Source organism: Capra hircus, chromosome 10, assembly GCF_001704415.2.
Source record: "Capra hircus breed San Clemente chromosome 10, ASM170441v1, whole genome shotgun sequence".
Lineage (NCBI taxonomy): Eukaryota > Metazoa > Chordata > Mammalia > Artiodactyla > Bovidae > Capra > Capra hircus.
In genome coordinates this window covers 30,304,622-30,317,680 of record NC_030817.1, presented here as the reverse complement: position 1 = coordinate 30,317,680, position 13,059 = coordinate 30,304,622, and the positions used below count along the sequence as shown (strand labels likewise).

Below are 13,059 nucleotides of genomic sequence, written 5' to 3'. Positions count from 1 at the left end.
AGCCCTTTCAATAAGGCTTGGGAATGGAAAGGTCCTTGAACCTTTCAATTAACTTCACTAAACCTTAGAGGGTATCAGATTCAGATTTGGGACACCCAAATGAGTAAGACACATTTCTTGGCTTTAAGGAGGATGAACTCTAATCATTTAGCTCTGAATATGCAGCACAATTAAGTGAACCGGGTAATTTTGTGTAAAGATCAACAGAGATTATTTTCCCAAAATGACTCCTCTTATCCTTATACTTGCCAGCCTATGAAATGTTTGTGGATTTTTGTTTTTCCTTTTCCTTACTCTTTTCTGCTTTCCCAGGGATAAACAACTTTTCAACATAATGTATGTATAAATATAAAGTTTATTTAGCATAGTGTTTAGAAAAATAAGTTCACATCATTTCAGAAAACAAATAAAACACTTAATTGTCCAGGCATAAACCCCTATTACAGTACAACATACATACTTTAGATCTCTTTGGTTGGGTAATTAAGCACAGAAATGTTCTGGGACATGCTCTGTGTGCCATCACCTAACAGTGCAGTAAAGACTCCATTCCCCCACCCCATGATATACATTCTGTATAGATTTTCTCTTTGTGTAAGGCACAGTAAAACCATATTGAGTATATAACTGGTTGCCTCTGAACATACAGTACATGCAACAAAAGAATAAAAATTTTTGAGAACCCTGAAAGCCAAAAGTCACATGCTATATAATTTTGATTAATAAAATGTAAGGTGGTAATAAGAAATTAACATGAAATGTATCAATTAGATACAAAATAACTGTTAGGCTCTATTATCTAAGTTCTAGGAAGACTTTTAAAACATCTTCTGTAAAATGTAATTCTTTTCCCCACAGCCTTCCTGAATTATTTATATTTTTATGATGAGATGATCTGTCAAAAACATTTTAAACAATGAACTTCTGGTTATATACTAACGCGCACTTGTCTAACATGTAGTTGAGCAAGCTGCAATGCCTACCCAACAATCTAGCTTTGAACATGCAAGACGCAAGGGCATATACAGGGAGATTGAAGGTCTGTGTGCAATTTAACTATGAATTTTATCTATGGCTATAACATCTACTTGCCTTTCATAACACAAGAAAGGCAGTGAAACGTGTATAATTCAGTCTTTTCATTACTATGGATACATGTGAGCTACAAAGCAGTACAACACAGGTGCTCTTGCTTGACTGAGGGACAAATGCATATTCTCTTTATTAAACAACAGATTGTCCTTTATTGGATGTAACTGAGAGCTAAAAGCCAAATTCTGACTGATAAGAGTGCATAGAGAGGCTCACATTGAAAATCCCACAGCCAGCAGCAGGGGTTGGGGTTTGAAGGAGAGTTGTTTACCCCTATTCTGATTCCTCTTTGGAGATCATTAGAGGGTCATTTGCAGCATCTTTAAGCATTGGTTTATGTAGGAGAGAAATTCTGCCAAGGGTTCTGAGTATGGCCCTTAGCAATGCAAAAAATATTTGCAATTCTGTGCAGGAAGATCATGGGGTTTATCTTATTTCATTCACATATATATGGGCTTCATACCAACTGGCCCTTATTTTACTGAAAGAACAGAAAAGAACAGTAAGTTCTTTATAATGTGCATTGATTCTTACCTGGTATATTGTGTAGCTACCTGGAGTAATTGCAGGGGTATAATTACATCATGTTAGAGTATGAATAGGTTTCCTAGGTAAGTCTTAAGTTTTGTGCTATCTTTTTTCTTTCTTAAGGTAGAAAATAGGAAGAACTGTGAATAAAAGAGAGGCTTATTATATTTTTGGAAGACAATATAAAACTTTTCCAGTTATATATGTATAACATATATAACTTCTTAAACTTTCCCATCTTTCTTACTGGATGGGTATTTTAAAATTAACAAACTCTTGATATTTGCAGCAATCAAGTGGAAAACATCATTTTTATGTAAACTACACTATAGAACCATGTAATTAATCTCAGTAACATGATCAGCACACACCCAAAGAAACAAACAAGCTGTATAAGTAGTGGTGGAGTGGAAGAGAACTCTAAAATGCCTGACATTGTAAAACAAAACAAAAAACATGTAATTTCAGCAGTTTAGGAACATTCACTAATTCCATTAAAAAAATGAGATCTAAGTTCGTTATCAAAATGACAGAGGAGAAAAAATATGATGGGGGAGGAATTCTTCAAAGGGCTCTTCATCTATGCCTGAAAGTTCCATCTGCAATAACAACAAAAGTGAAATCCTCTATGGCCCTTACTCAACATGCTGGACTGATAGGCATGCAGAGATCTAGAGTGGACCCTTTGTTCCGATCTTAAAGCAAGCAAGATGTGATGACATCTTCATGTTCCATAACTTTAGGTCATCTCTGAAGAGATAATTTCCTCACTTTTCTTGCTTTACAGAGACCAGAGACTTTACTCACTACACAAATGTATTTGTATTATTACATCTTCTCTTCAGAGTCTTGATAACAACTGTATAACCATAGCTCGCAACATTGTCAAACAAGCTTCTTACAGAAACCCCCAAAAGATTTAAAGATGCGATAATATAGTGCAAACAATAGTCATATGTCATAATGTAACAACTGATTCAAAATAGAACCAAGTTTCAACAAGACATAATTCTGCTCATTAGAAGATACAAACTCTCTTTACTTTAAAATGGTTGTTTTCATAGCCTCCAGAATTGGTTTTGTGTGGTAGTCTGTAATTGTTACTTTTATTTTAATGAAGCATATCAACAATAATTAGTTGTTCAACCATTTGCATCATAAAACATTAACGATAAGTGAAACTTAAGTTCTTCAGATTTAAAGCAATTCTGTGGAAGTAACCCTGTTGGACAGTAGAAAAAAGTCATCAGTGCTTCTGTTGACACTTCTGTTCCTTAATAAGAATAAAAAGGCCACAAGGTAAAAAGGCACATAGAATTCTATAGAAAATGTATTTAAATGAATCAGAGAGTTGCTAAATAAAGAACAAGAATGTGAAAAAAAGTACCAAAATTCCAATAATGGGAGTTAGATTTCCTGTTTCAGTGTTATTAATATTGACCTTAATAGACTTCTGATAAAAATCATTACTTTTAAAATCCTACAAAAAGTAAAACTTTGTTGGAAATAACTGTTCACGTCCTGTTCAAACAATAAAAATAAATTAAACAGTACCAAAACATTTTTTTCAGTTCATAGTGTCTGAAGTATAAGAGAAACATATACAGCATAAATAAAATTCACTGTAATTACCCAAATCCTTGCTTATAGGACTAATATATTTACACTCATACTGAAGGTTGTTTCAGTTTTCTTAGTGGAGTTGTGAACTTTCTCAGCCACACTAAACTATTAGCAATCACATTTGGAATCGTATAGAGACAAAGCAAGACTGTCAAAAAAATGCTGAAAAACAGAAATGCATATATTCAAAAATATATCCTTAGAATTGTATGAAGTACCACTTATGCTTCTTAACCTTACCAATGCCCATGGAGTAAAAGTAAACAAAAAGAACTGTATTGTTTCTAATGTTCTGTAGTGATATTTAATTTTCTACCTTAAGTGTATACATTTTTAATTTAAAAAACTACCAAGTTCCATTTGACCTTAGAATTAAGTCCACCAAATGATACACTTTGACTTCTTGATATATTTCATCTCTGATGTCTGTCTCCATCTACTGAAAAGAGAACCAAAAGGCTGCAGTAATGCAGTTCTATTCCTGCATATTTAACTGTGATCTTCAGCATATTTAACTGTGATCTTCATGCAGATCAATCCAAGGTCTCTTGAATGCACTTACTTGCAAAACAATGTTTCCCTTCAAATGGGAAAATGCTTTATGTCCTCAGGTCTTCATGAAAAGATTTGCCTTCTGATGCCAGGGGGGAAAAAAAAGGAAATTAAGTTCACAAGTCTTGCATATCTTCATCCAATTGGACAGTCTGGAGCTTGGCAAGCTCTTTCTTGTCTGTTTCCAGGTCTTCACAGACAGTCTCCACCATGCCGTCTAGGACATACTTGGATTTGGAGTCCAGCATCATTAAGTTGCTTGTTGTTTTGCTCTCAGAATTTGTTAAGAAATTTTCTTTTATGTTAGCTACTGATTGCATAACTAAATGATGTTCTCTGACAAAATCCTGGTGTACTGTTGGGGAGGGGTGACCCACCTGGTCTTCACCTGTGGGAACTATTTCCCCAAGGGCAGCCTGGGTCAAGGGTACTGATAGTAGATCTTGACCAGAAATAAGGGAGCAGTTCTGAAGAGTTGCATAGTTAGTGTTGTTGACTGACGTCACAGTAGATTTGCTTGCCACAGGTGCAGACATTGGCTGGCTATCAGCAATGTCAGGGTTTAGCTCAGTGGGATTTAGTAGGGTTGGGGAAGTCAGGGAGAAGTTGTGAGCTGGGGATACATTAACTAATGAGGAGGACAGTGGGTGGAGGCCACTTCCGGAGATACTTTCAGAAGATAGGTTTGCATTTACTTGCGCATTCTGATTGACAGGCATCAACTGAGAAAACACCAGGCTCCTCTCCACGCCCTCCTGTTTAACAGATCCTATAGTCTGGCCTGAATTAGGAACAGTGTATACCACTGCACTGGGAGCAAGAGAGCTCAAGAAAACCTTTCCTTGTTGGACTGTGGCAGACTCACTTGTAAATGTGCTCCCATCTGAAGTGCTTGAATTTACTGAAATATTACCTTAAAAAAAAAAAAAGTACAGATTATCATTGATGTAACTGATAAGGAAAGAAAAAGTTACTTTTTTACGCACATGATTTTTCTTGAGCACTTACAACTACAGATTTCCAGGCTCTGCTCCTGAGAGTCTGACTCAGTAAGTCCCAGAGCAGGTATATTTTTAACTCCTTGAGTAATTCTGGTGACGAAGCAGGAGCAAGAACTACTGGCTTAGAAATCAAATGTGAAAAAAAAATCTTTTCCAAGTTCTAATTTCAGTTAAGTTTCTGGCTCAGTACTGCTAAAACTTATTATCTCTCAGTTAGTTAAACAGTTATTGCTAGCTCTGCCAGTTAGAACTAGAAAACAAATGCAAAAGAGAATGCCTTTGTTCATGACAAGCTCAGTAACTGACATAAAATATAAATGGAAATGTAGAAAATACCACAAAAATGAGTTACCCTGGGGCTTAAAGTTAACCATATAAACCTGTACAGACAAGTTGCTATCTTTCACCAAACTAACCATAAAGTAATGTCAACAAAACATTCAATAGATTTTTCTTTCTTTTTGTTGTACTAGTTCTGAATTTTCAGTATTGTAGTGATAGAATTAATGATAATAATGAAATGTGCTTTTAAAAATACAGATCCAACAGCATCAGAACATTTAAAAGCTAATGCTTTTAAAAAGGGTTTCTATCTTTTGAGACTCTCATTATAATATTCTGCAGAGACCAGAAGTAGAAACAGAAATGTAAGTAGAAAGCTGAGATGTTCAAATCAGCTAATTTAAGACAATGCAGATGAATTAGACCCCCCCTCCAAACTCCCACCATCAGATAAAACCCTTTTCCTCTGAGCCTTCACCGAGATATGGGGAAAAATGGCAATTATCTTGCCATTTAAGGAAAGGTGGGCCTAGGGGAGTTTTGTGACAGAATAATTCAAATGGGAAGTTTACCTTGATCTTGAATTAGATGTGCAGTAATACTCTTCATTATTTTGAGAAAATACTCCAATGTTAAAGTAAATATTATTTTGAGAAAACAGTTCAAAGTTTAAGGTAATTCACCTAAAACATTTCCCTCCTTAAATTATTAGAATAATTGTGGTTATATTGCCACCTATATTGATAAATGTCATAAATATATGTATGTCTTCCTAACACTTTTAAGCACCCTAAATGCAAAGGAATGTCTTTAAACAAACAAAAAATGAAACTTTATTTGAACTTAAGAAAAACATTTCTGTGCATGTTTTCAGCTCTTTTCTAACATAAATCTTTGTTTCAGGCCAAACAAATGAAAAAGGCTTTAAAATTCTTGTTGGCTACTAAATTGCAGCAAAAGGCTTCTGAAATAGATGTTTACTTTGTTGTGTGTTTGTGAAATTATCTGCCAGTGTATATGTGAACAAAGTGATTTGTTATTTTTGGGTAGGGCCATATATAACATAACAGATAGGACATTTTCTCAAACAGCTATTGCATATAAGTAAAATAATGTTTCTCAAAGTTTTTATATTATGAAATACATACGTGAAGGGGAAAAGCAGATGTGATCTAAAGCTTGATATTTAAGTGTAGCTGCAACTGAATTATAAATTGAATGATAATTTCAAAATCAATTAAAAAAAACCCAGCTGTGAAATGATCAACATACAAAGTATAATTTTATAGTGATATTTTTAAAAAGGGCTTATCTTCTTAGATTATAAAGTGAGTAAAATGTAGAAATTCTGCTTTTCTATGTAAATTTCAACTACAGAAAGATAATCTACCTTGTCTAGCCATTTGTAAGAAAGGCATGGTATCTGTGAGAAAGGCTGACTCCCCAAATACTTTACTGAGAACTGCAATACACAATTACTCTAAGAGAATGTTGCTTCCTGGACCCATCTGGCTAAACTTATGTCTTCAACTCACCCAGACAAGTCTAAGGATTGACAGCTCTGTCATTTGATCTTAGCTATTTTATCTGAAAATGCTGTTCTTATTCATACTGAATGTCCCATTGTAAGAATTAACTATTAGTCTGTAATAATTTTCCATGGCAGCACTTCTTTAGATTATGTATGAGAAGTATTCCTGCCTTTTTCTTCCCCAATGTACACACCATGCTTTTTTGCTCAAATCTGTTGTCTTTAAAATGTTATCTACTATTTGGAAATTTCCTAAAGAGAGAAAAAGGGTTAGATCCATATTAAAGTATTATACAACTAAGCACTTTGGCTTTCTCTGTGGTTTGACTAACTTTGCCCTGTGTTGGATAGTGACTTAGCGTAATCTTTTCTATAGCCTGGAACAATGAAGAAATGAGTAGCATGCTGCAGGACTATTGTGTGTTACTATACTACCATTTTACCCAAAGAGAAACAAATGTGCAGAATGGAATTCACTGCACAACAATATTTCCATCAGTACCTCGAACAAACTGAAGCAGACCATAGTTGTGGAAAAAAAGAGATGTGAATAAATCGATTTTTTTTTCAATAAAACCATTTACAGGAAGCTGATCTTTAAGGCAAACAGTTACTTATTTTTGTTTCGGTAAAAATTTGGATTTTCAGATTTGCTTCCACAAAGGCAAATGTGCACTAATATCTCCTACTTCTGAAGTCAGGGGGCTCTTCAACCTCCATTCTAACCATTCCTGTTTCTATAGAAAAACAGTGACACAAAGCTCTCCAGATTTGCTTAAAGTCACTGAAGAACTGGCATATCAGGCCCAGGTCCCCCAAATTTCATCTCAGTGCTTTCTTTAAGAGATGTCTTGGTAAAGACAGAAACAAAATAAGGCTTACAGTTGCCTTCATAAAGAAACCCACACATTTAAGAGGCTAGTATACATGCAGAGCAACAAACAATCATATATTTCTCTGTTTTTCCTTTATGTCTGTTAATCTTACTTATAGGAGGAACATGAATCAAACACAAATGATCCAGTCTTTTAGCTCGCTCTTCTAAAACACCTTTTGCTCAGATAAATGATGCTTAGGTGAAGTGTACACATTTTTACCAACTGCTTGGCTCATTTTGTGTTCTTAGCAATATTATTAATTTTTAATCTTAAAATATCAAGCAATGGGTTACTGTTTTAGTACCGACTGACTTGGCATATTTCTATAATTGTAGAACTGGCAGGACTCACTGTGAACTGTAGTTTTCCATTCAATTCTTGGGAAAATAAAAGCCCACCCCCATGATGCCAGGGAACCAAGCAAGTAGATATTTACATGGATGTTGTGAAGGAGGAGAAACAAATCAAGACTATTCTGCAGCCGTAGCAGCCAGTCAAGTACCCGAAGACTAATAGCAATCTATAGCTTTCACCAAACGCGTCATTTATAGCAGCTGGCTAAAACATTCACTGATGCATTATGGTACCAAATAAGACTTTTACCTTGTGAAGCTGCCACTGAAACAGGAGGCAGCTGCAGTGGAGAGAATCCAATGCTCCCATTAAGGAACTGGCTGTTTGCTCCAGAATTGGGGATCTGGACGATGCCATACTGGTTAATTTGCACTGGTGTGGTAAAAGTCACCACAGAGCCTCCATCCTGGGAAGCTACTGTTTGAATACCTTCTCTTTTCACCTCAGCGCTGGGTATCAGTCCTGGGAACGACACGGGAGCACTAGGGCTATAGGAGGTGCTGGCTGCTGAGTTCGCTGAAGAGCTCTGGAGAACTTTGAATTCCTTCACATCCTGGGAGGTAGACCCCAGTATGTCAGTCATGGATATACCATTGCTCATAATGTTTGATGCCATTTTTGGTGGGTTCAAAGATACTGTCTGTGTATTTCCCACACTTAATCCATTAAGGATAACTCCATTGGGTCCCTGAATGAAAGAATTACCATTAAGGAAGACAGGTGAAGTACTTGCAGGTACCAAACTTCCGTTCAATAAAACTCCAGAGGAGCTTAACGATATTTTAGCATTTCCAATTTGTTGCATATATACTGGCTCCAGGTGACTGGAAAGGCTGAGGTTGGTGACACCATCGGATGAACTGGAGAGTTGATGAGGAGACAAGTCTTCATGACCCTTGCTGGATTCATCTTCAGTGCTAGGATTGCCATCTGACTCACTGTACAGAGGAGGAAATCAAGAGGTTCAGAAAGTTAGGGGCATGATAAGGTACATAGTGCCAACTGTTTGTAAAACCAGCCTTGAACCCCATTAAAGGCTGTGTCTAAGGAAAGCACAGCAGAAAATCTTTTAGTCTTGTTTTAGCTATGAGGCCTTTCAGCAGATTTTGACCAGGGCATCTAGGAAGAGGAATTCTCCTATCTCAATCACCTTTACTAATAATACACTCAGAGAAAGTCCAGAGGTCTGAAAGATGTAAATTCAACTAACAGGATTTACAGGAGAATTGTATACTTTTTTTTTTTTTTCTGTAGCACTGAAATTATTTCTGTTAAAAATGCTTCTACCTATACCACAGGAAAAAACTCATCAAAGGGGTGGTCAATCATCTTGCTTTCGGAACTCTTTCCCTTCCCCTCAAACCAATTCAGATTAGGGTGGTTTTGGAGGTAAATGAAACTGTCAAAGGAGCAGGAGATGGGAAGTACTGGCTTTTGTTTGCCAGTTAGTTAACGAGAGCTCATATTCTCACCTGCTCCCAAACTTCTACTCCACCAGATTGACAACTGTTTCACTCAACAAAGTGGCTGTTTCAGAACTGTTCTGTGCAGTCGCCTTTGAATCCAAAGGATGCCATAAGGGCCTATTTAACGAACACCAGCCAGTGCCCTGGGGAGGTGGGAGGGAAAGGATGTGGGTCACTCAGTGGCCTTGTACCTATCAGACCCCTTCCCCAGTACCCTCAGCTCTTCTGCTCATTGCAGACAAGACTGTGTTCCTCACCTCTCCGATTTGGGGGGAAATAACAAAATCCGGGGAAGGGTAGTGGTGGGGGTTTCCCATTTGGTCTGAGGCTGGGCGGGGACAGGGGGGCGTAGAACAGCGGCCGTTTGGAGCGCGGCGGGACTTGACCCAGCAGAAGATCCGACATCCCTGCAGTGCCCAGCGGTCGGTTCGCTTTCATGCCTTGGGGAGGGGATTACTCGGGCTTTGGGCTGCGGGGCCAGGAGCGCAGAAAGCGCTTTGATTTACGAGCTGAGGCTGAGCCGCCGTCGCCGTCTGCGAGGGTGACTCACCGGGGGTGCGGGTGGGAGGTAGATCCGGAGAGGGGCCTCAACCAGGCAACTGGGCCGGGGGCGGGGGGTGTGGAGTGGGGGGAGAAGCAGGCTGAGCGTGGCGGGGGAGACCCGGGGAACGCGCCGGGCCGGGGTGTGGAGGCTGCAGGGCAGCTGGACTGCGCGCCGCTCCCACCCCCTAGACCTGGCCTGCAGATTCCGTAGGCGATGGGATCCGCTGCCTCAAGCAGGCGTGGGGGCAGGTGGCCTGGAGTTACCAAGGTGCCTCCTCCGGGTCGCCCCGCAAGTCTGCGGAGGGGTGCATGTAGGTTAGGGTGCACGCCGGTCGCGGGGCGCGTTTTGTTTTGGTTACCGCCAGGCCGGGCTTGGACACCGAGCCTTCCTCCCTGCTTGGGGCGAGGAATGCCGGAGCCGTGGCTCGCGGCTCCTGGCCCCGCGGGAGCGCCGGGCAGGAGCGGCCCACAGCAGGCTCTGGAATGCGCCGGGCGATCACCTTCTCCCGGCCGGGCCGGGCTCCCCGGCTCCCAGATTCCTCCCTACAGCAGAGTCTACGAGCTGCTTTTTGGATTCTTTCTCTCCTGTCCCCGCGGGGTTGGCGACACTTTCCTTTTAGGAGGCCTTCGCTTTACACTTCGTCTAACAATACAACACAGAGACACTCAGACTAGGTGTCTGATTCAGGAGGATATACCAAAGAGGCGGAAAACCGGGTATTTTCTACCAGTTGGGAAAAAATAAATACCTGGCAGTCAAAAAGTTCAAACCCGCCAGGGTGGGCGCTCAGAGAGGTGAGGAGTGGATAGCGCCCCCACTTCTTTCCTGCCTCCCGCCCGGTGCCAGCCTGCCTCTACCCCCATCACCACGCCAGGAAGGAGACGCAATTGTCCTGGGCCAAGGAAGCAGCCCCGCAGCCCCACCACCCCGGAGGCGCTGAAATCCGATCCGAAGGAGTTCAGAATCAGGTTTCAAAACACCGCAGAGCCGAGCCGCACCAACACCCCACAGCTGCCGCGGCCGTGAAGGGAACCAGCGAGGGCAGGGTGAATGATTAACTCTGTCACATAAAATCTGGACACCCCCAGACCCCCTTCTGCGCCGCCAGCTCCCCCGCTCCGTTCTCCTTCCAGAACGGCCACGGCCACCTCCAACGAGGGCCCCGGCCGGCCGAACCCTGGGGGTCCCGGGAGCAAGCGCGAGCGCCGGGCTGGCGTGACCCCTCTGAGGCGCAGACCCGGCCCGGGGCTGGCAACCTCCGTGGGCCTCGGGCGGACACGAGAACCACCGTTCCGGCGCCTACACACGCTCCTTCGCCCGGCCAGAACCGGAGAGAGAGTGGCAACTTCAAAGCCGGCGGGATGGGGGTGGGAAGCGGGGCAGCAGTGACCAGCCGAGGTGGGGGCGGGGACTGAGACTAGGCGGGCGACCAGAAACTTCTGGGGGGAGGTGGGGGAGGGTACGGAGCGAGGTGCCCCCGCCCCCGGCGCCCCCACCCCCCGCCCCGCGCCCCGGGCCGGGGAGAGGGGTGGGGGGCGGGGAGAGGTGGGCAGCCGGACCAGGCTGGTGGGGAAGGTAAGCGCCATGTTTGCGAGCACTTGGAGGAAAAGAAAGCTGGGAAGGGGGTGGGGGAGAGGAAGGGGGAGGAGGAGGAAAGTTGGCGCTCACCTTTTGGACTGGGTCTCGGAGGGGTTCCGATCGCGCTGCCGACGGTTCTTGAACCAGTTGCTGACCTGGGTGAGGGAGAGGCCGGTGATCTTGGCCAGGTGCCGCTTCTCGGCGGGCGAAGGGTAGCGATTCTGCTTGTAGAGCTCCTTGAGCGCGTTGCGCGACTTCTCCTTGAAACAATACACCGTCTCCTCGCCGTCCCAGATGGTGCGGGGCAGGGGGAATTTCCTGCGCAGCCGGTACTTGTCCACCGCGCCCAGCGGCCGGCCGCGGGCTCGCTCGGCCTCGGTGTAGCGCGCCTTGTACCAGAGCTGCTGCAGCAGCGGGTGGTTAGCCGACTCGAAGCTGTGGCTCTCGAGGATGCTGTAGAGCTCGGGGTAGATGCCCTGGTGGAAGGCCACCAGCGCCCGCGCCTTCAGCAGGCTCTCGTTGCCACGTAGCAGGTCGCTCTGGGGCAGGGACCACAGGAACCGGGCCAGGCGGTCCAGGTTGCCCCCCTGCTGCAGCGCCTCGCACACGCAGGCGACATGGTCGGGCGAGAAGGCCAGTGGGGTCTGCGCGGCGGCGGCTGCCGCGGCGTGGTGGTGCCTGCCCAGAAGTTCCGAGTGGAGTTGTACCTGATCCACCGCCGCCCCGGCCGCCGCCGCCACTGCCCCTTCCTCTCCGCTCACCCTGGCGGCGGCGGCCGCGGCGTCCCCCGGCTCCAGGGGGAAAGGGGCTGGAGCCGGGGGGCTCAGCCCCGCCGCCGCCGCCGCGCCCCCCGCCACTTCTCGGGGCGCCTCCTGCCCCTCCGAGGCGCTTTCCATCCCATTCTCCTGCTTGATGTCCGCCGCACTTGCAATCTGCCCGGTGGGGGAGGAAGAGGACATTTTTTTGTTGTTGTTTATTTTCCTCAGTCCCTCGCACTCTTTTCCTCTTTCTTTTCCCCTCTCTTACTCCTCCTTCTTCGTCTCCCTCCCCCCTCCCCCCCTCCGGAAAGCCCACTCCCTCCCTCCTGGTTTCGGCTGGATCTGGCCGATCAGGTTTCCCCCCGGCCACGCAGTCACCATTAAGATAGCTGCTAGAGCAAAGTAGTGTAAAAGGATAGCTGCTTTCTGCCGTTCCCCCAACGTGACTCCTCCGGTTGCTGCATACTATATGGCACTGGCGGCCGGGCCGGCTCGGCCGCGCCACCCTATTGGCTATTTCGCATTCAGAGGGAGGAGGAGACACAGTTTCTATCCCTGTCTATCACCCGCCTCCCACTCCACCCCTTGCAGTTCCCTCTCCCCTGACCCCCAGGCACCTATACCTGAAGGAAAACACCGACATTCTTTTCAGGCCCTGCTTCTGGGCGGGAACGTGCCTAACGTGGCCTGAAAACTGGACAGAAGACTCTTTGAAAGAGAGTCCCTACGATTCCAATGGGAATACTAATCGTGTGACCTCAAGGTCTGGATGCTAGAGTCCTAACAAAGAGGCCACCCTCAGTATCTAGATGACAAAATTTAAGAGGACAAAATTTCAGCTTCCCTGGTATCGCTACTGCTTTCACCCTCCT

General features: G+C 44.0%; 1 protein-coding gene across 2 annotated transcripts; it reads right to left on the bottom strand.

The window, feature by feature from the left end:
* On the bottom strand, positions 338-12,852 carry SIX4 (SIX homeobox 4). 2 transcript variants are annotated; one of them, XM_018054084.1, is made up of 4 exons: positions 12,566-12,852; positions 11,520-12,361; positions 8,091-8,779; positions 338-4,708 (listed from the first exon to the last, which is right to left on the bottom strand). In XM_018054084.1, exons 1-4 carry the CDS (start codon positions 12,566-12,568, stop codon positions 3,912-3,914), a joined length of 2,331 nt encoding a protein of 776 aa, XP_017909573.1. In that variant the 5' UTR covers positions 12,569-12,852; the 3' UTR covers positions 338-3,911. The 2 variants fall into 2 exon arrangements, with proteins under 2 accessions (XP_017909573.1, XP_005686158.3); XM_005686101.3 differs by lacking the exon at positions 12,566-12,852 and having other exon boundaries at positions 11,520-12,452.